The sequence below is a fragment of the Rattus norvegicus genome, chromosome 18 (assembly GCF_021556685.1).
Source record: "Rattus norvegicus strain SHRSP/BbbUtx chromosome 18, alternate assembly SHRSP_T2T, whole genome shotgun sequence".
NCBI classification, from domain to species: domain Eukaryota; kingdom Metazoa; phylum Chordata; class Mammalia; order Rodentia; family Muridae; genus Rattus; species Rattus norvegicus.
In genome coordinates this window covers 42,585,280-42,607,699 of record NC_141551.1, presented here as the reverse complement: position 1 = coordinate 42,607,699, position 22,420 = coordinate 42,585,280, and the positions used below count along the sequence as shown (strand labels likewise).

The following is a 22,420-nucleotide window of genomic DNA, read 5'->3' as shown; positions in this document are numbered from 1 at the left end:
TCTGAACTTTCAATTGCAAAGGGTTATCAAGTGGAGATCGTCCTGTGTGGAGGATGGGTGCATGAAGACACTTCTCCAGGTTAGGACTGAGTGCTCCTAGTTGACTCACTCTACATAAATTCTGTTTATGGGTCTCAGTATGTCTTGTGATCTGCTTGAAGCTTCTCTGAAGTAGGCTGAGGAAGGCACTGGTCTATGAGCCCAACAGTTCCTAAGGAATCACTTTTTTATCTTTCTCTTGTAGAACAGTCCTATTCAGATATTCCCCATATCCCTGAACTATCTAGTCTCAGGCTCTTGGTCAGCAATGCCATGTGGGGTATAGGTCCAACTCAGAGAATGAGTCTTAAGTCCAGTCAGACATCTGTTGATTAATCCCACAATGTTTGTGTCACAGAAGGAAATGCATATCTAACCAACCTGACACCATTGTAAGTCAAAGGTTCTGTAGTAAGGTCAGTGTTTATGGCTTTTTTTCCCCCATTGGAAACATGCAGAATTTTCAAGGGGCAACTAGATGCCTGAAAGGCAAGGAATCCCAGCTTTGGCTATCTCCCATCTCAGAATGCATTTTTCACTCCTGGAGCATCCATTGTCTCAAGGCAAGCTCTCTGGGATAAGCACAGTCAAAGTCTCCATGCTATGCCTCTGCAGTGGACATGCTGGGTGGACATGGACCAACAATACCGATCTAAACAGGATTCTCAACAGAATGTTCTCGCTTAAATGCACTAAGACAAACGTTCAACATCCTTAGTCATCAGGGAAATGTAAATAAAATGACTGTGATTCTATCTTACCTGTCAGAATGGCTAAAGCAAAGGGAACACTTTTCTATTGTTGGTGGAAGTGCAAAATTGAACAACAACTTTGGAAGTGAACACTTGGGCTTGTAGAAAAAAATACATACTAGCTGTTAACATGCTAAACTATCATCATACAATCTTTTTCGTTAATGGCTAGAATCAACGTAAAGTTCTTCAATTGAAGAATGGACAAAGGAAATATTTTACCTTTACACACTTGGGTATTCTTCAGCTGTTAAAAGTAACATCTGGTTCTATTCTGGCAAATGAATGGAATTGGAAACAAATATAATATATTCACTTAAATGTGGAAATTAATTTTAAAATAAAGAACAAGTATGCTACTACTTGACAGAGAGAAAGACACAGACAAAGAGAACCTAAGTAATAAGAGGCCCCAAGAAAGAGGTACATGCATCACACCCTGAAGGGGAAAGAAAATCAACATCGATTTGGGCGTATTGGGGTGGGAGGTAGGTAGAGGAGGGGTCTAAATGAAGGGTAGGGAAAGAAAATGGAGGATCCAATTGGGAGAGAGGGTTGGGAGAATAAATCAGAATTGGGGGTATCTCTGGGACAAGCTGGAATCCTAGTGAAATGGAAACTCTTAGGAATCTATGAGAGGCGATCCCAGCTTAGATTCCTAGAATTTGGGGCTATTGAGACTTCTCATGTAACCAGAAAGACTTTCAGTGGACAGATTAGGATATCAGCCCAGCAAGAAAACGTTTCATCTACATTTTGTACAGCCTATATCATGTACTGTAGTAAAAGAAACAAATTTCTAAAGGGTCTAACCAATGCCTTGACACATTTGAGCCCCATTACATGGGAGTATGTCTACACCTCGCAATGCCTAAGGCACCCAGAACCAGAGACTGGACCACCCATCGACATAGATGCACACAGAGACATGAAAGAAAAAAGGGAATAGAAAAAATGCCAATGAAAGGATTTCTAGTAATATTCTGGTATACTCGGAGATTATTGCTAACACAATTGTCATCAGAAAAGCCTCACTTAGAAAGTGATGGAACAAGTACAAAGACACACAGTCATACATTAGGTAGAGCTAGAAAAACATTGTAGAAAATTTGGAGGAAATTTTCTTTGAGCTGAGAGGTAGAGCACACCACAGGACTGGGGGGAACATCCAGTCAAAGAAGCCCATAGGATACAGGGACTGAAATGTCCACCGGAGATCCTGCAGGGTGACCTGGTAGCCTACACTGGACTGACATGGACCCGCAGGACCTTGCAACACTTGTGTAGCTTCATCTTCCTGTGAAGCCTTAGTAGTGGGAGCAGGGACTGTCTCTGACTCTGTTTCCTGACTAAGGGAGCCATTCCACTCACTGAGTTAATAGGAGAAAAGTTGCCCTGTCTTAGTGAAAACTGATAAACCAGGTGGCTAAATGTACTTGGAAGCTGCCCTATTTTGAATATGAACGAATGGGTTCTGCTAGAGTTGACAAGAATAGTGCTCATGGAGATTATGTATATAAGTATGTTAGGTATATACTAACACACATTTTGTTACATCTATATCTATATCTACATCTACATCTATATCTATCTATCTATCTATATAGATATATATATATATATATATGAAAGAGAGAGAGAGAGCGTATCAATCACTGGAGAGGATTAGATCAAGGACACCAGTAGGAATTAAAGACAAAGCAATGGAGGATGAATCCACTTTGAAAGAGTGTTAGGGTGCCATATATACGATGGTGGATGTGCCTCAGTCGGCTGTTTACAAAGTGATATAAACTTGTGGGTTTAAGACCTAAGATGACCATGGTGGTGGAAACTGATCCTGGGAAAAAAAATTCCTATGCAAGCACACTGACATTGTGGGGCTACTGCCTGTCACAAGCATGCATATGGTCTCCTTCCACACAGAACACATACAAGGTCACATAAAGGCAAGGAAAAAGGCCTAGGGTATGTTCATGGTAGATGGGGATACGTAGGGCTGAATTTATGATCATGCTCACAGATGCAGCTCCACAGTAGGGACTGAGACTGCACAGCTGAGGTGCTGGCTGTATTAAGATATCTCTGGGGACAGCGCAGTGGGAAACACATGTATTCCTGAGTTTATTTGTGCACCTAGGAAATGGAAGGGGACATGGGAGCCTTTAAGGAATGTCCTGATCAAAGAGCTACAGTAATGGAACCACCCTCATGAAGTAGACCTCACAATGCAGAACCTTGGTAACCAGGCAACCTGCTGGTTAGAGCAAGGCCTACAGGCTCACTTGTCAGAGACAGTAGAGAGGGCAGGATGTTTTCTTGCTGTCTTCGGACTACTCGAGGCTCAGGCCTCAGGAGACACAACGGGGAAGGCCATGATGGTGTCTGGAGGCAGAGGATTCACTCTTGCTTTCAACGCCTGTGGCCCTTTTCCCGAAAGGGAACAAATTTGACCAAGGCCAGCCAAGGACAGGAACACACAGACCAGGTAAGTGCTCTCTTTTCTCTGTGGGTTTGGCATTGAGATAATTCAGGTAAACTTGGATGAGGAGAACCATTCAGAAGGGTGCAGATCTGAGCCAGTTTGAACCTTCAACTTTAATCTCTCTTCAGGTGGAGAATGCTTCCGCCCAACACGACCAGATGGAGTCCCAGAGAGAGGCCTGCTCCAGATCAAAGGCTGTGGTTGAGCAGATGAACACCCTGGTGCCTTCTCTGAAGGAATGGGACCCCTTCTCAGTCCTTGCTTTTCTGTCTACATACAGATATTTTGCCACCCCCCTACAGGTGTTGGACCTGGTTTTTGTGAGGTGAGTGCCCATCTCCACGTCCATCATTTCTGACCCTCCTGTTGGTTTCAGGAATTCCCATCTGCCCTACTCTGTCTCTCTCACCCTGTCTTCTGGTCCACTCCCTTTATGCCCTTCAAGTCTCTATATGTTTGTATGTGTCTCTCCTCTCTCTCTCTCCCTCTCTCTCCCTCTCTCTCTCTCTCTCTCTCTCTCTCTCTCTCTCTCTCTCTCTCTTTCTCGATGGCTCTCCCTCTCCCTCTCCCTCTCCCTCTCCCTCTCCCTTTCCCTCTCCCTCATCTCCTCCCCATCTTCCTTTCTCTTCTGTTTCCCTCTCCGTTTCTTCTTCCTCTCCCTCTCTGTCTCACTCTCTATCTCTTGTCTCTATCTCAGGCTCTGGCTCTGTCTAAGTTTCAGTCTCTGTCTCTGTCTCCATCTTTTTCTTGTCTACATAATTGTCAGAACCCATTAGCATGCTTTAAGTAATTCCTTCTCCCATGCTTGGTTCAAGGGATTAGGCTGTCCAGAGCTGAGACCCTAAAATGGTTGTAACCAACCCCTCTACCTTTGAAAAGCTCTTTACCATTCTGGCAATATGTCTGAGGCCTTAGTGAATGCAATTCTCTCATACATAAAGGAGGTACTAGAAATATTGGAGTAGCAGTAGAGATGTGTCCAAAGTAGAGATCCATGAAAGACAATGCAGGAAATCATGTGACCAAGGAGAGGTCTGGATACAGACACCTGTGTTCATCTTTGGCACAGATACATGGAAAGCACCTATTGTGTACATCTGAACAAATATATCTGAGAGCAGCCAGAAGTGACAGTATTAGGTGAGGGGACTGGGACTTTAGAGGTGACATATTCTTTGGTCTTTTCTAGATATGCTTACTTCAAACCTTATTCTAAAGTGGACGAACAAGTAAAGAACACCCTCTGTAGCTTCCTGGAAACATGGATGGACACGAATCCTGAGGACTTTTGTGACCCAGCAGACCTGTTGCCTCTGAAATACCTGAAGGCCTACTTGAGTGTGTGCATGCCAAACTCTGATCTTAGTGTCCGCGTCAAGAGGCTCCTGACCCAGTTGCAGGAAGAACATGCCAAGGATTCACAAACCAAGGATGAGGAGGACTCAGATCTGGGGAGACACACTGCCTCAGATCCGCACATTGAGTGGGTGTAAATCAGCAGGGGAAAGAGCCACTCTGGAGCCAGAACGAACTTGTGCACCAGAGCTGCTGGGCACAAAAACCCCCAGAAGTTTCTGTGATGCATGAGTCCCTGTAGACAGATGTGGCGGCAGCAGCCCAGATAGCACACAGGATAGCAGCTGTGGAAGCTGTTTCTCAGTATGTCTGTACATACGAGGTATCTTTCAGTCATGTCCTGCTTGTTATAGTGGGCCTACCTATTTAGAGGATGGCACTGTCACCTCTGCTCATCAATTGCACTCTGTGCTATATCTGAGCTATTGTTCCTGTAACTCACGATCAGCTGCTGATTTCAATCCAGCAGCAGTTCCAATCCCACAGCCAGACTTCCCTCCCCTGAGAAATAGCCTTTTTACTCCTTCTGATGTATTCAATATTCTGTTTAAGTATTGCTCCTTTTTATTCCTTCTGATGTTTTCAATGTTGTGTTTATTTTAATTATTGGTTTTAATAAATTGTTAGTATTTGGTTTACATAGTCTAAAATGCTGTCTAATAACAAGGTGAGAAAATGTTTGCAAATTATGAATATTCTATTTGATAAATTATTTTAAGTTCATTGAAAGTTGTAGTAGGAACAAAAATAATTTTTAAAACATAAACATAAACATTTAAAACTCTTAAGTGGATTTGGCCTCTTCAAAGGTGTATCCTCTGAATTTAAGAAATGATCAAAAATAAAAACAAAAAAGAAAACCAAAAAACAAAAAACTCAATCTTAAAAAAAAGGGGGGAAAGAAAATAGCCAAATAGCCTAGAATGAATTTCTTCTTCCTCACTGTGCTCTGACTGTTTTCATCAGAAACCAGCTGCTGATCACCTCACTAATAGACTCTGGCAGAGGTACCCATGATTCCAGAGTGCCGCTGCTCTTGGAATGGACTATATTGACCTATTCTGCGCGACTCTATTATTTTGACCCTTTTTGCCTCATCTTCGTGCATTCTCTAGCTTCCCTATCACAGGGAAGACTCTGTCTGGAAGGATGGACTCAGGACTGAGCATTAAGTAGGTAAGAACCAAATGCATGGTTTTCAGTTAGCTCACTTGAGGGGAAGACAACTAGTTGGTGAAGTCCAGCAGGCAAAGGAGGTGCCCCAGCTAAGGAGTTCCATTTTTCAATCCTTGAAATAAGACATTCTGTTGATGAGGAATACATGGTGTGCATCTCTTTGGATCCAGGGACTAAGTGTATAATTGGTATCTAGTATCTGTTGTATCATTTCTGTGCATCCCATATACAAGCTGGGAAAACGGGAACACATACATTAAAATGGTGAGCAGACAATCGGATGTGTTTGTAAACAAAGAAAGGGAGGATATGTTCTATGGAGATGTGGTCAGGTATGGGGGGCGGTGCGGGCCCAGGCTAAGGCATCCCTTCCCCCTGAGGGACTCCCCACACACACATAGAGCACTGTAGTAGAGAATAGAGTTTATTTCAGGGCATGGGTAGGGGAGTTGAGAGGGTAGTAGAGGCAGAGAAAGGCAGAGAGAGAGAAAAACATAGAGAAGTAGAGCCCAGCCATGAGCACATGTAGAAAGAGGAGGGAAGGGAACTGGGAGCGAGCTGGAGCAGGAAGGCAAGAGTAAGAGCAAAAGAGAGGAGGGGGCAAACAGCTCCTTTTATAATGAGTCAGGCATACATGGATGTTGCCAGGTAACTGTTGGGTGGGCTTAGACAAGATGCTAACACAATCCATGTAAAGTTCATTTTACAGCCATATCACAATAGGGTAAAACAGGTGACTTTTTATCAGAATGCGTGATAAATAGCTTGGTCCTCAGAGATATCACATGTACTATAGCGCAGCAGATAGGTTTGTCATGCCTGTTGACTCATGTGTTCTATTGTAAGACTGACTTCCACTCCCATCAAGAATGGGACCCTTTATTAGTGGGAACAACAGCAGAGCCAGTGAGTGTTTTGGCTAACAGAGGTAATGCTAAGACAATCATAGCCAAAGCCCTACTAACCTAGCAAATTCTTTTCCCTCTGTCTCACAAGCTAGTTTTACTCAAGAAAATAGAACTACTGACCACCATTCTTCATAAACCCAACCATCCACAAATATACAATGTAAGAGCATAGGGCCCCAAGGTGCCTGATTCTTCATGAAGAAATCAGGTGAGACCAGATTTCTGGACATTCAGAAAGTCACAGCTATGGACACTGTGGGCTTTCAAACACACAAATGAGGATCTAATAGTATAATTGAGGGCCTGTCACTAATGCCCAGTCAGCTCACAGAACCAGAGAGAGGTACCAAAGAGCCTATACATTTGGGAATGGGGTGTTATACCACAACAGATAATTGAAATCTGTAATTTGGTTTTTGGTTTTCTCAAATGTTGAAATTTCTAGTTTGCATAAACAACAATAAAGGCTGCCTTTTCGGTGCTAAATCAACTAGCCACCCTGTGGGGGTGAAAAAAAAAACAGTATTGGAAGGCAACAGTGATATATAAACCATACAAACATGTTCCTGAACATGCATGTTCACCTTTAACAAGCTGCTTGAGAAGGAAAGTCTTTGATTTGCAATATCTCCATCCTAGTGGTTGAAAAATTTTATAATGGATGTATAGCACAATTTTCAAAAGGAACAAACAGGTCTGAACAGAAAGGTCAATGTTTATCAAATGTTCAATTTTTTTTCTCTCTCTCACTGGTCCCTTCTCTTCATTATGCCCCTCCCTAGAGCTACATTTAAAGCAATTAACCTTTACTTTTGTCCAGTTTTAGCCTTATAGCACCACAGAATTCAATGATGCAAGTCATGTCATTGGGAGTAAAATTATTTGACGCCTGGAGCCTAAATTCTTCAACCTAGCGACTGAATTTGTCACCATTTCGTTCTAAACACTCAAGACATATCCACAGTTTTTTGAATACTTCTTACTAGTTGAGCAAACTATAACCCTATCAGATCTCAGAACTGTGCTGTGGTGGTTTGAATGAGACTGTTCCCCCACAGGCACATGTATCTTAGTCAGTGGAACTATCTGGGGACTCGATGTGGCCTTATTGGAAGACCGATATTGGGGGTGGGCTCAGAGTAGTGCTCCTTAATCTGTGAGTTATGAGTCTTTAGGCCACCTCTAATATTTACATTACAACTCATAACAGTAACAAAACTACAGTAACAAAAATAAATTTATTGTTGGGAGTTACCACATATTAAAGTGTCACAGCATTAGAAAGTTGAGAACAGAGCTAAACCAAACATTCTCAGTCTAGGATTATCGAACAGCCAAAAGGCACCTAAAGAAATGTTCAACATCCTTAGTCATCAGGAAATGCAAATCAAAACAACCCTGAGATTCTGCCTCACACCAGTCAGAATGGCTAAGATAAAAACTCAGGTGACAGCAGATGCTGGCGAGGATGTGGAGAAAGAGAAACACTCCTCCATTGTTGGTGGGATTGCAAACTGGTACTATTACTAGAGTAATCAGTCTGGAGGTTCCTCAGAAAATTGGACATAGTACTACCTGAACACCCAGCTATACCTCTCTTGGGAATATACCCAAAAGATGCTCCAACATACAGCAAAGACACATGCTCCACTATGTTCATAGCAGCCTTATTTATAATAGCCAGAAGCTGGAAAGAACCCAGATGCCCTTCAACAGAGGAATGGATACAGAAAATGTGGTACATCTACACAATGGAGTACTACTCAGCTATCAAAAACAATGACTTCATGAAATTCATAGGCAAATGGAATGAACTAGAAAATATCATCCTGAGTGAGGTTAGTCAATACAACTTGGTATACACTCATTGGTAAGTGGATATTAGTCAAAAAACTCAAATTACCCAAGATGCAATCTATAGACCACAGGAAGCTCAAGAAGAAGGATGACCAAAATGCAGATGCTCCCACTCCTTCTTAAAAGGGGGGAAAATATTCATAGGTGGGGATATGGGAGCAAAGTTTAGAGCAGTGACTCAAGTAATGGCCATTCAGAGCCTGACACACATGTGGTCCATATATATACAGCCACCAAAACTAGATAAGATTGATGAAGCCAAAAAATGCTGCGGAAAGGGACTGGATATAGATCTCTCCTGAGAAACACATTCAGAGCATGTCCAATACAGAGGTCAATGCTAGCAGCAAATAACTGAACTGAGAATAGGACCCCCTTGGGGATAATTAGAGGAAATATTGAAAGAATTGAAGGAGCTTGCAACCCCATAAAAACAACAGTGCCAACCAACCAGAGCTTCCAGGGACTAAACCACTACTGAAAGACTATACATGGACTGACCCAGGGTTCCAACTGCATATATAGCAGAGAATAGCCTTGTTGGGACACCAGTGGAAGGCGAAGCCCTTGGTCCTGCCAAGGTTGGACCCCCAGTGCAGGGGAATATGGGAGAGGACAATAAGGGGGATGTATAGAGGGAATACCCAGATGGGGGAGGGGGAGCAGAGGGAATGGGAGCTTATGGACAGGAAACCGGGAAGAGGAATAACCTTTGAAATGTAAGTAAAGAAGTATATAATAAAAAAATTTTAAAAAAAAAGAAAGTTGAGAACCACTAGCTTACAGTGTTTACAGTCTGGCCCCATTTCCAGCCTACTTACTCTCTCTGCTTCATGATTAAGGTTGAAGAGATGATCTCACAATTTCCTGTTACTGCTACCATGCCTCCTCCCACCAAAATGGACATTCCTCATTAACTATAAGACAAAATAAACTCTTTCTTTAATAAGTTGCCTTTGGTTGTGGTATTTTATCACAGCAACAGAAAAGTAACTGAGAAGTGAGAAGTGTGTTTTTCTAGATCTAGAGCATACATGTTGGTCTTGTTCACTAATTTTCTCTGCTGCCATTCCACCCATCCTGCAAGGACAATGTTTCTGCCTCAGTTTCTCCACCAGAGGCCTGTACATGTTACATACCTTTTCTGTATACCTTCCACTTTCTAGTGTTTTAAGATTATTTTACTTTTGGTTACTATTTGAAATTGATAATCAATTCACATAACTCAAGCCTGACATATATTGAAAATATGCAATGAACAATCCTAGTCCCCAGATCTCCTGTCTCGGTCAGTCCATGGTCCCTTCCTTATGATCCCTTTCAGGGAATTTTTATATATTATAACAGCATGTATAAACTTATTTTCCCCATGTTGCAGACAAATAGTGGTATATTACACACCTTGCTGCTATTTTCTTTTTTTTTTTCCTTTTTTTTTTTTTTTTTTTTTTTTTTTTGGAGCTGGGGACCGAACCTAGGGCCTTGTGCTTGCTAGGCAAGCACTCTACCACTGAGCTAAATCCTCAACCCGCAATTTTCTTTTAATACATTTACCCATTCAACCAGAAGAACTTACAGGGTGTCTGGCATTATGTTAGGAACCACTCTGGGCATTAGAGGAACAGAAAGAAATTTTAACATGCAAAGCAAAGAGTTCTATCTTCACAGACCTTACATTCTAGTGAAGGTAACAAGCAAAGAACACAACACATATAGCATAGAGTATGTCAAATGATGACTACCAAGTATAAATTAATAGTAATGACAGGCAAGAAATGGATAATACATATTCTGGTATTTCATTTCGGATAGGGTGACCAACAAAGGCTTCATAGAAAAGGCACCTTTAAAATAGTTAACCTGGAGGCAATAAAGCATTAAGTATGTGACTCCCTGGGAAAATGACATTTTGTGCCCTCTCCATAGAAATAGTAAAAAAAAAAAAAAAAAAAAAAAAAAAAAAAAAAAACACACACACACACACAAAAACAAAAACTGCTGTACTTATTTCAGAATAAATGATCAAACCTAAATGTCCCAAAATAGTTTTGTATTTTACTTGTTTTGAACTATAATTTCATCTAATCTGGTATGATTAGATGCCCAGTTTCATCTTATTTATTGTGTATTGTATGTATCTCAATCATAAGCCTTATAAGAGGGGAGGGATGAATCAAGTCCACAGAGTTCTCCTCTTGCTTTCACACATGCATCTGTTCCACACATGTGCACACATTCTTCATACACATGCACAGCAAATAAATGATTAATTAACTCAAAACAAAGACCAATTACAGGATTCAAAAGCTGGGCAAGGAATGTAAAAGTCTTAACTAAAGCCCTGCTAGTCTTTTTAGGTAGGTCCCTACCATGAAGAGAGCTCGATGAATCCAATTGACTATATCCCTAAGTATTTGAAACCTGTATTCTGACAAAAAATTGCTCCAGTATTTTCTATGAGAGTAAATACAAACATGGAGCATGTGCTGTGCTAAAACCATGCATCTTCGACTGTGGGAATTAAATATGACCGAAGTGCTGATGCATGCATGGGAATGTATAAGGGAACCTCTTTACTTTGTACAGTTAAAAGAATGAAGTATTTCCTAAAACGTTTTTAAATGAAGTAGGAATATTTTCACAATGTCTGGTAAGAACAAACAAGCAAACAAACAATAACAACAAACGAGAAGCTGTTCTATCAAGAAGATTCGGAATAAAGATGACTATCACGTGAGTTGCTCCAGGGCCACAGCCAATTCAATTCTCTGAATAGCTGCCTTCTCCTGTGGCAACCCTGTGCACTCTCCGTTCATTTACTCTGTGAGTGAATGTTTTGGGTTTTTGTTTTTGGGTTTTTTTTCTCTGCTGGGGATTAAACTCACAACCTGCTGCTTGTTCCTCAGGAGGTTTAATACCAATCTGTAAACCAAATCCTTTAAGCAACAAGCTTAAACAACTACCAGCAAGCACATCAGTGCAGCTCACTGTGTTAGCTTGGGGTGTGTTTGCAGAAAACATGTCTGAAAAGGACCTTGCTTACAAAGAGTTTGCATTCTAATGAGGAACAGGTGAGAGGCAGAGGAATGAAAGCAGGAACTGCAGGTGGCAGTGAAGGCTGTACTAAAATAGTGACCACAAAGAGGTGGGTTACTTTAAACACAGCCTTCACAAAAGTTCTATTTCAACGGAGATCTGAATGTCAAGAAGGCACCCATGGAAATCTGTAAAGAATGTTCCAGAATATAATGAATGGTAAGTGGACCATTATGAAAACTTGGTATATTTGAAAAGGATGTGTAAGTAAGGAGTCACTGATGTTGGCTACAATAGCCTAGTGAATATCAGATTGAAAACTGTCATTTCAAATAACATAATTCTTGACAAAATTATGAGACATAACCATTTCCAGCCACAGGACAATGAATGGTACCAGGCTGTGACCTTTGAGCTCTGACAACAGGTGATATGAAATTTATGTCCTATTTATTTCTATGTTTACTGCTGGAGACAAGCTCAAAAGCACAGAAAAGAAAAAGTTCAATAGACAAGAGGGAATAGTGAGGAAGAAAATACAGAAGTAAGACAACAGAGCAGGCTAAAAAAGGCCAGAAGAATTGGTCACATGATTCATTAAAAGGAAAGAAATGGGATTAGTTGGGACAGGGTGGCTTGAGAGTAATTCTTTCTGGTGTGATATCCTAAAGGTTTTTGAGAACCCTGGTGGATGATTAGTATTGGATGGTAGGTTAATGGTATGAGGTGGTGACAGAATATATGGAATAATGATTTAACTAATAAGATATTTTAAAAAAGGAAAGAAATGGGGATGGAAAGATGGGTCAGCGGTTTAGAGCACTTGCTGCTCGTGCACAGAATCCGCACAGTTTCCAGCACGACATCAGGTGGTTCTCAGCCATCTGTAGCTCCAGTTCCAGGGAGCTCTGACAACATCTTTTGGCCTCTATGATTATCAGGCACACGTGTGGCACATATACAAACATGCAGACAAATATTCATATACATAATGTAAAAATAAGTCTTGAAAAGTAAAAGTTAAATTTTTTAATAAAAATAAACTACCAGCTCTCTGCTCCCAGACCCCGTGATAGAGAGAGAGACCCAACCGCCTGGTCAGGTGGGCACTCCTGAGGCTGCAGAGCAGAAGAGACCACCAACACGGCTCACCCCTGCCCACATCCCTGGCCCAAGAGGAAACTGTATAAGGCCTCTGGGCTCCCGTGGGGGAGGGCCCAGGAGCGGCAGGACACCTGCCTGAGACACCGCCGGAACCTGAAGGAAACAGACCGGATAAACAGTTCTCTGCACCCAAATCCCGTGGGAGGGAGAGCTAAACCTTCAGAGAGGCAGACAAGCCTGGGAAACCAGAAGAGACTGCTCTCTGCACACACATCTCGGACGCCAGAGGAAAAAGCCAAAGACCAACTGGAACCCTGCTGCACTGAAGCTCCCGGAAGGGGCGGCACAGGTCTTCCTGGTTGCTGCCGCTGCAGAGAGCCCGTGGGCAGCACCCCACAAGCGAACTTGAGCCTCGGGACCACAGGTAAGACCAAATTTTCTGCTGCAAGAAAGCTGCCTGGTGAACTCAAGACACAGGCCCACAGGAACAGCTGAAGACCTGTAGAGAGGAAAAACTACACGCCCGAAAGCAGAACACTCTGTCCCCATAACTGACTGAAAGAGAGGAAAACAGGTCTACAGCACTCCTGACACACAGGCTTATAGGACAGTCTAGCCACTGTCAGAAATAGCAGAACAAAGTAACACTAGAGATAATCTGATGGCGAGAGGCAAGCGCAGGAACCCAAGCAACAGAAACCAAGACTACATGGCATCATCGGAGCCCAATTCTCCCATCAAAACAAAAATGGAATATGCAAACACACCAGAAAAGCAAGATCTAGTTTCAAAATCATTTTTGATCATGATGCTGGAGGACTTCAAGAAAGCCGTGAAGAACTCCCTTAGAGAACAAGTAGAAGCCTACAGAGAGGAATGGCAAAAATGCCTGAAAGAATTCCAGGAAAACATAAATAAACAAGTAGAAGCCCATAGAGAGGAGACTCAAAAATCCCTGAAAGAATTCCAGGAAAACACAATCAAACAGTTGAAGGAATTAAAAATGGAAATAGAAGCAATCAAGAAAGAACACATGGAAACAACCCTGGATATAGAAAACCAAAAGAAGAGACAAGGAGCTGTAGATACAAGCTTCACCAACAGAATACAAGAGATGGAAGAGAGAATCTCAGGAGCAGAAGATTCCATAGAAATCATTGACTCAACTGTCAAAGATAATGTAAAGCAGAAAAAGCTACTGGTCCAAAACATACAGGAAATCCAGGACTCAATGAGAAGATCAAACCTAAGGATAATAGGTATAGAAGAGAGTGAAGACTCCCAGCTCAAAGGACCAGTAAATATGTTCAACAAAATCATAGAAGAAAACTTCCCTAACCTAAAAAAAGAGATACCCATAGACATACAAGAAGCCTACAGAACTCCAAATAGATTGGACCAGAAAAGAAACACCTCCCATCACATAATTGTCAAAACACCAAACGCACAAAATAAAGAAAGAATATTAAAAGCAGTAAGGGAAAAAGGTCAAGTAACATATAAAGGGAGACCTATCAGAATCACACCAGACCTCGCGCCAGAAACTATGAAGGCCAGAAGATCCTGGACTGACGTCATACAGACCCTAAGAGAACACAAATGCCAGCCCAGGTTACTGTATCCAGCAAAACTCTCAATTAACATTGATGGAGAAACCAAGATATTCCATGACAAAACCAAATTTATACAATATCTTTCTACAAATCCAGCACTACAAAGGATAATAAATGGTAAAGCCCAACATAAGGAGGCAAGCTATACCCTAGAAGAAGCAAGAAACTAATCGTCTTGGCAACAAAACAAAGAGAATGAAAGCACACAAACATAACCTCACTTCCAAATATGAATATAACAGGAAGCAATAATCACTATTCCTTAATATCTCTCAATATCAATGGCCTCAACTCCCCAATAAAAAGACATAGATTAACAAACTGGATATGCAACGAGGACCCTGCATTCTGCTGCCTACAGGAAACACACCTCAGAGACAAAGACAGACACTACCTCAGAGTGAAAGGCTGGAAAACAACTTTCCAAGCAAATGGTCAGAAGAAGCAAGCTGGAGTAGCCATTCTAATATCAAATAAAATCAATTTCCAACTAAAAGTCATCAAAAAAGATAAGGAAGGACACTTCATATTCATCAAAGGAAAAATCCACCAAGATGAAGTCTCAATCCTACATATCTATGCCCCAAATACAAGGGCACCTACATATGTAAAAGAAACCTTACTAAAGCTCAAAACACACATTGCACCTCACACAATAATAGTGGGAGATTTCAACACCCCACTCTCATCAATGGACAGATCATGGAAACAGAAATTAAACAGAGATGTAGACAGACTAAGAGAAGTCATGAGCCAAATGGACTTAACGGATATTTATAGAACATTCTATCCAAAAGCAAAAGGATATACCTTCTTCTCAGCTCCTCATGGTACTTTCTCCAAAATTGACCATATAATTGGTCAAAAAATGGGCCTCAACAGGTACAGAAAGATAGAAATAATCCCATGCGTGCTATCGGACCACCACGGCCTAAAACTGGTCTTCAATAACAATAAGGGAAGAATGCCCACATATACGTGGAAATTGAACAATGCTCTACTCAATGATAACCTGGTCAAGGAAGAAATAAAGAAAGAAATTAAAAACTTTTTATAATTTAATGAAAATGAAAGTACAACATACCCAAACTTATGGGACACAATGAAAGCTGTGCTAAGAGGAAAACTCATAGCACTGAGTGCCTGCAGAAAGAAACAGGAAAGAGCATATGTCAGCAGCTTGACAGCACACCTAAAAGCTCTAGAACAAAAAGAAGCAAATACACCCAGGAGGAGTAGAAGGCAGGAAATAATCAAACTCAGAGCTGAAATAAACCAAGTAGAAACAAAAAGGACCATAGAAAGAATCAACAGAACCAAAAGTTGGTTCTTTGAGAAAATCAACAAGATAGATAAACCCTTACCCAGACTAACGAGAGGACACAGAGAGTGTGTCCAAATTAACAAAATCAGAAATGAAAAGGGAGACATAACAACAGATTCAGAGGAAATTCAAAAAATCATCAGATCTTAGTATAAAAACCTATATTCAACAAAACTTGAAAATCTTCAGGAAATGGACAATTTCCTAGACAGATACCAGGTACCGAAGTTAAATCAGAAACAGATAAACCAGTTAAACAACCCCATAACTCCTAAGGAAATAGAAGCAGTCATTAAAGGTCTCCCAACCAAAAAGAGCCCAGGTCCAGACGGGTTTAGTGCAGAATTCTATCAAACCTTCATAGAAGACCTCATACCAATATTATCCAAACTATTCCACAAAATTGAAACAGATGGATCACTACCGAATACCTTCTACGAAGCCACAATTACTCTTATACCTAAACCACACAAAGACACAACAAAGAAAGAGAACTTCAGGCCAATTTCCCTTATGAATATCGATGCAAAAATACTCAACAAAATTCTGGCAAACCGAATCCAAGAGCACATCAAAACAATCATCCACCATGACCGGGTAGGCTTCATCCCAGGCATGCAGGGATAGTTTAATATACGGAATACCATCAACGTGATCCATTATATAAACAAACTGAAAGAACAAAACCACATGATCATTTCATTAGACGCTGAGAAAGCATTTAACAAAATTCAATACCCCTTCATGATAAAAGTCCTGGAAAGAATAGGAATTCAAGGCCCATACCTGAACATAGTAAAAGCCATATACAGCAAACCAGTTGCTAACATTAAACTAAATGGAGAGAAACTTGAAGCAATCCCACTAAAATCAGGGACTAGACAAGGCTGCCCACTCTCTCCCTACTTATTCAATATAGTTCTTGAAGTTCTAGCCAGAGCAATCAGACAACAAAAGGAGATCAAGGGGATACAGATCGGAAAAGAAGAGGTCAAAATATCACTATTTGCAGACGACAGGATAGTATATTTAAGTGATCCCAAAAGTTCCACCAGAGAACTACTAAAGCTGATAAACAACTTCAGCAAAGTGGCTGGGTATAAAATTAACTCAAATAAATCAGTTGCCTTCCTCTATACAAAAGAGAAACAAGCCGAGAAAGAAATTAGGGAAACGACACCCTTCATAATAGACCCAAATAATAAAAAGTACCTCGGTGTGACTTTAACCAAGCAAGTAAAAGATCTGTACAATAAGAACTTCAAGACACTGAGGAAAGAAATTGAAGAAGACCTCAGAAGATGGAAAGATTTCCCATGCTCATGGATTGGCAGGATTAATATAGTAAAAATGGCCATTTTACCAAAAGCAATCTACAGATTCAATGCAACCCCCATCAAAATACCAATCCAAGTCTTCAAAGAGTTAGACAGAACAATTTGCAAATTCATCTGGAATAACAAAAAACCCAGGATAGCTAAAGCTATCCTCAACAATAAAAGGACTTCAGGGGGAATCACTATCCCTGAACTCAAGCAGTATTACAGAGCAATAGTGATAAAAACTGCATGGTATTGGTACAGAGACAGACAGATAGACCAATGGAATAGAATTGAAGACCCAGAAATGAACCCACACACCTATGGTCACTTGATTTTTGACAAAGGAGCCAAAACCATCCAATGGAAAAAAGATAGCATTTTCAGCAAATGGTGCTGGTTCAACTGGAGGGCAACATGTAGAAGAATGCAGATCGATCCATGCTTATCACCCTGTACAAAGCTTAAGTCCAAGTGGATCAAGGACCTCCACATCAAACCAGACACACTCAAACTAATAGAAGAAAAACTAGGGAAGCATCTGGAACACATGGGCACTGGAAAAAATTTCCTGAACAAAACACCAATGGCTTATGCTCTAAGATCAAGAATTGACAAATGGGATCTCATAAAACTGCAAAGCTTCTGTAAGGCAAAGGACACTGTGGTTAGGATAAAACGGCAACCAACAGATTGGGAAAAGATCATTACCAATCCTACAACAGATAGAGGCCTTATATCCAAAATATACAAAGAACTCAAGAAGTTAGACCACAGGGAAACAAATAACCCTATTAAAAAATGGGGTTCAGAGCTAAACAAAGAATTCACAGCTGAGGAATGCCGAATGGCTGAGAAACACCTAAAGAAATGTTCAACATCTTTAGTCATAAGGGAAATGCAAATCAAAACAACCCTGAGATTTCACCTCACACCAGTGAGAATGGCTAAGATCAAAAACTCAGGTGACAGCAGATGCTGGCGAGGATGCGGAGAAAGAGGAACACTCCTCCATTGTTGGTGGGACTGCAGACTGGTAAAACCATTCTGGAAATCAGTCTGGAGGTTCCTCAGAAAATTGGACATTGAACTGCCTGAGGATCCAGCTATACCTGTCTTGGGCATATACCCAAAAGATGCCTCAACATATAAAAGAGACACGTGCTCCACTATGTTCATCGCAGCCTTATTTATAATAGCCAGAAAATGGAAAGAACCCAGATGCCCTTCAACAGAGGAATGGATACAGAAAATGTGGTACATCTACACAATGGAATATTACTCAGCTATCAAAAACAACGAGTTTATGAAATTCGTAGGCAAATGGTTGGAACTGGAAAATATGATCCTGAGTGAGCTAACCCAATCACAGAAAGACATACATGGTATGCACTCATTGATAAGTGGCTATTAGCCCAAATGCTTGAATTACCCTAGATCCCTAGAACAAACGAAACTCAAGATGGATGATCAAAATGTGAATGCTTCACTCCTTCTTTAAATGAGGAAAAAGAATACCCTTGGCAGGGAAGGGAGAGGCAAAGATTAAAACAGAGACTGAAGGAATGCCCATTCAGAGCCTGCCCCACATGTGGCCCATACATATACAGCCACCCAATTAGACAAGATGGATGAAGCAAAGAAGTGCAGACCGACAGGAGTCGGATGTAGATCGCTCCTGAGAGACACAGCCAGAATACAGCAAATACAGAGGCGAATGCCAGCAGCAAACCACTGAACTGAGAATAGGTCCCCCGTTGAAGGAATCAGAGAAGGAACTGGAAGAGCTTGAAGGTGCTCGAGACCCCAAAAGTACAACAATGTCAAGCAACCAGAGCTTCCAGGGACTAAGCCACTATCTAAAGACTATACATGGACTGACCCTGGACTCTGACCCCATAGGTAGCAATGAATATCCTAGTAAGAGCACCAGTGGAAGGGGAAGCCCTGGGTCCTGCTAAGACTGAACCCCCAGTGAACTAGACTATGGGGGGAGGGCGGCAATGGGGGGAGGGTTGGGAGGGGAACACCCATAAGGAAGGGGAGGTGGGAGGGGGATGTTTGTCCGGAAACCGGGAAAGGGAATAACACTTGAAATGTATATAAGAAATACTCAAGTTAATAAAAAATAAAAAATAAAAAATAAACTACCAGAAACCCACATGTGAGTAACCTCGAGTCTAAATATAGACTAAATATATAATCCTGCATGTTCCTGTAGGCAGCAACTAACATCATGGCACAAAACAACTCTAAGTAGAGTCCAACCAAAAGGCCTCAACTCAGCCTGCAAGTTCGAACTGAAGATCCAGTAAGGCTTCTGCCTTCCATAAGCAATGCAAGCCTTGTTACAGAGCTTCTTAGTAATGCAGCACCCACAGCATTTAGCATCTAATACTGATTTTGAAAACTGTAAGCCAAACATCAAAATATGCCAACTAAAAATAAGGGGGAAATACCACTCAACAGAAAAATTACAGCAATAATATCCTTTAAACTGGAAGATAATGACAAATTTTAAACTATTATAAGTATTTGAGGATTTAAAAGTAGAGATGTTAAATGAATATAGGAGGGACATCAACAAAATGAAAAATGTTATTTAAAATGGAAATTTGAAAACAGAAGTTATGTTTAATTTGAATAAAAATAAAAACTAAAATTAAAAAAAACTTATGTACAATCAGCAGCTACCTGAAAGGAAAAACTAAAAACTAGTGAAACTGAAGCCAAATCTAAGACAACAACAACAATAACACAATCTATTCTTGAAAGAGAAAGAAATAAAAAAACTAAATAATAGGTACAGTCATAAATACCAGCACTGTGTAGTCAAATACACATACAGGGAGAAAAATATAAGGAGAACTTAGAGAAATACTGATCATTAATATAGGATTGGCAACATTTCAATCCAGGGTTACATGGTACCAAGTAAACCAAAAGAACAATAAAGCGTCAGACAAAGCCCATGCAGAACACTTCATTGTGTCTACTTCAGTGTATATTAGGTATCAATGTTTGATTCACACGTTGATCAACATGTCATGATGGTAGAAACCCCCATGAAATCTGAATTTGAATTTGGATGTTTTCCTGGGCTACCAATATGCTGTAAGAGGTCCTCACATAGAGCAGCAAACCATGGATCCTTCTGAGACGTGGTCACAGGAGTCAAGGGCAGCTAACTCTGCAGAACACTGTGTTATGTAGCTGGGCTATTCAGTGGGTTAAAGTTTGGAAATATATTTCCAAATTAAATGCCTTCGGGAAAATCTCCAAATTTCATGGGGATTAGAGAGGCATCTGCAACTTGGTTTTCATAGACTAGTGCTAAGTTACTTAGAATCACAAGTTCTCTGGGTTTCCTTTTATTCTTTGATATGGGGAGGTCTAAAGCCATCTTTAGTGAAGTCTCGGGCTAATCACTATTCCTTATAAAGTAATCTCTTTTAGAAGATTCTACTACTCTGTGCTCCATGGATATAATCTGATTCTCCTATGCTTCTGAGAATGCAGGTCATACCCAAGCCTACGTGAGCTTAGAAACTGCTGCAATAATTCTTTATTATTAGATAGTTCTTGTCAGATCTGTACAGATCAATCCCGTGAAAAGGGCTCAGGAGAGCCCTCTGCAGACCTGTGGATTTGTGTGTTAGTTCCGCTCACTGTGACATTCTACCGCAAATTAGAATTACCTTAATTAACCTCACCTAGCTCCTCACCTTCTTTACCCCGCCAGGGTCGTCCCAGTTTCTACCTCCTAACACTGTGTCCTGGAAATCTCCTCCATTGGGACAAGAAGCTATGACCCCAAAGCTGACTCTCACCTCCCTTCTCACATGGTTGCAATACTGGCCTTTCTTTATCGAAGGTCTGAAAACCATTATTTTAGACATTTTCTCCTTAAAATAGGAGAGAGTTCCATGGAGCGCCAGTTGCTGAATACTTACTAGCATTCTACTCAATTGTCACTATTTGCAGCTTACACAGACTTTTCCAAAGTATCTTCATCATATGTCCTAGAATCGAGTTATAAAGCAAGTGTGATGCAAGGCCAACATCTAAATGAAATGCTATTTCTACATAATGTGATAAAAAAACTAAAAAGTTAAAATTTCAAAATCAGTCCCATTTGTGGTCTCTCAAAAGTTTGAAAATACATAGAGAGAAAATTTTTAAAAAATAGGTAAAATAATAATGCAGACTGGCCAACTAATGGATTGGGGTATTCTGTAAAGAGATAGAGTATTTCTTTCTAAGATAGAAAAGAATAACAGTTATCCCACATCTCATTGTACTAAATGCCACTGACTCCTAACTTTAAAGTGATTAACTGTACATTGTGTTTTATTTCTATGTTTAAAAATCAACAACCTATCACAGTCAAGTCTCTTCTCTTTATTAATACATTATGTAAACATATCAGACAAGCCTTACGATTGGAGCTGTACACATTTATAAAGTATTGGAAAGTAAGCCACTAGCTTTAAGACATGCCATTGAGAAGTCTTTTGTCATGACTGTTTTCTATGTCACTATGGAAGCCACAGTATCACTGTATATATTGGCCTGAAAGGAATGCTATGCTCAGTGGGTCTATGGACCAGAGGGAATACTCCCATGTAAGATGACCAAGGCTGTGCTGTGCTTTATTGCTTTGTTTTGGAGTTTCTTTCAATTTTTGTTTTTGTTTTTGAAGGGCTTTCATTCTATTATCCATGATGACTTCAACTCAGTGTGTAGCCCAAGCTGGCCTCCAAGTCACAGCAATCCTTCTGACTCAGCCTTTCCAGTATTGGGATTATATGTACAAGCCACCATGTCCTGTCACCAGCCAATATTGACTGTTAGTGATGAATTCTGTTAAACAGAGACACAAGGATATACCTGATCTTGAACTTTTGTATAACAGTAAAGCACTACCGCACTTGCGTTTCCATGTGTGTCAATAGTAGGTAATAAATTCCGCACTACTAATTATCATGTATTGGTAGCAAGAGAATCTCCAAATTTCTCCTCTGGCTATTTTCAAATACACAACACATAATTGCTAAATATGTTTGTGCTACCATACATCTATGTACCCATGCAGGCTCCTTCTCAACTTGGACTCTGGACCTATCTGTTGAACAATCTCTGCCCATCACCCCCACCCATCATCCCTAATGATCACCATTAATCTGTACTTCTATGGCATCAACATGATTTAAATTACAAATTATGGTATTTGTCTCTCCTCATATGGCTTATTTCACATAATTACTTGTTGGACCTGTGCATATTGTCGTGAATGACTGGGTTTCATTCTGTTTTTATGGGTGAATACTATTCATTTATATACTGCATCTTCTGTGGTATATATAACATTCATGTTATTAGATATGTAGTCTGATTCTAGATCTTGGCTATTGTGAGAAGAGGACTTCAAGAAACATGAGAGTAGATAAG

At 40.6% G+C, this 22,420-nt stretch overlaps 1 protein-coding gene across 1 annotated transcript; it reads left to right on the top strand.

Annotated features, from left to right (window-relative positions):
* The first annotated feature begins 3,045 nt into the window (after nt 1-3,045).
* Nucleotides 3,046-5,268, top strand: 4930474N05Rikl1 (RIKEN cDNA 4930474N05 gene like 1). The gene is made up of 3 exons (XM_087593726.1): nt 3,046-3,279; nt 3,405-3,601; nt 4,466-5,268. The coding sequence occupies exons 1-3, from the start codon at nt 3,103-3,105 to the stop codon at nt 4,767-4,769; spliced, it is 678 nt and encodes a 225-aa protein (XP_087449852.1). The 5' UTR covers nt 3,046-3,102; the 3' UTR covers nt 4,770-5,268.
* The last annotated feature ends 17,152 nt before the right edge of the window (nt 5,269-22,420 follow it).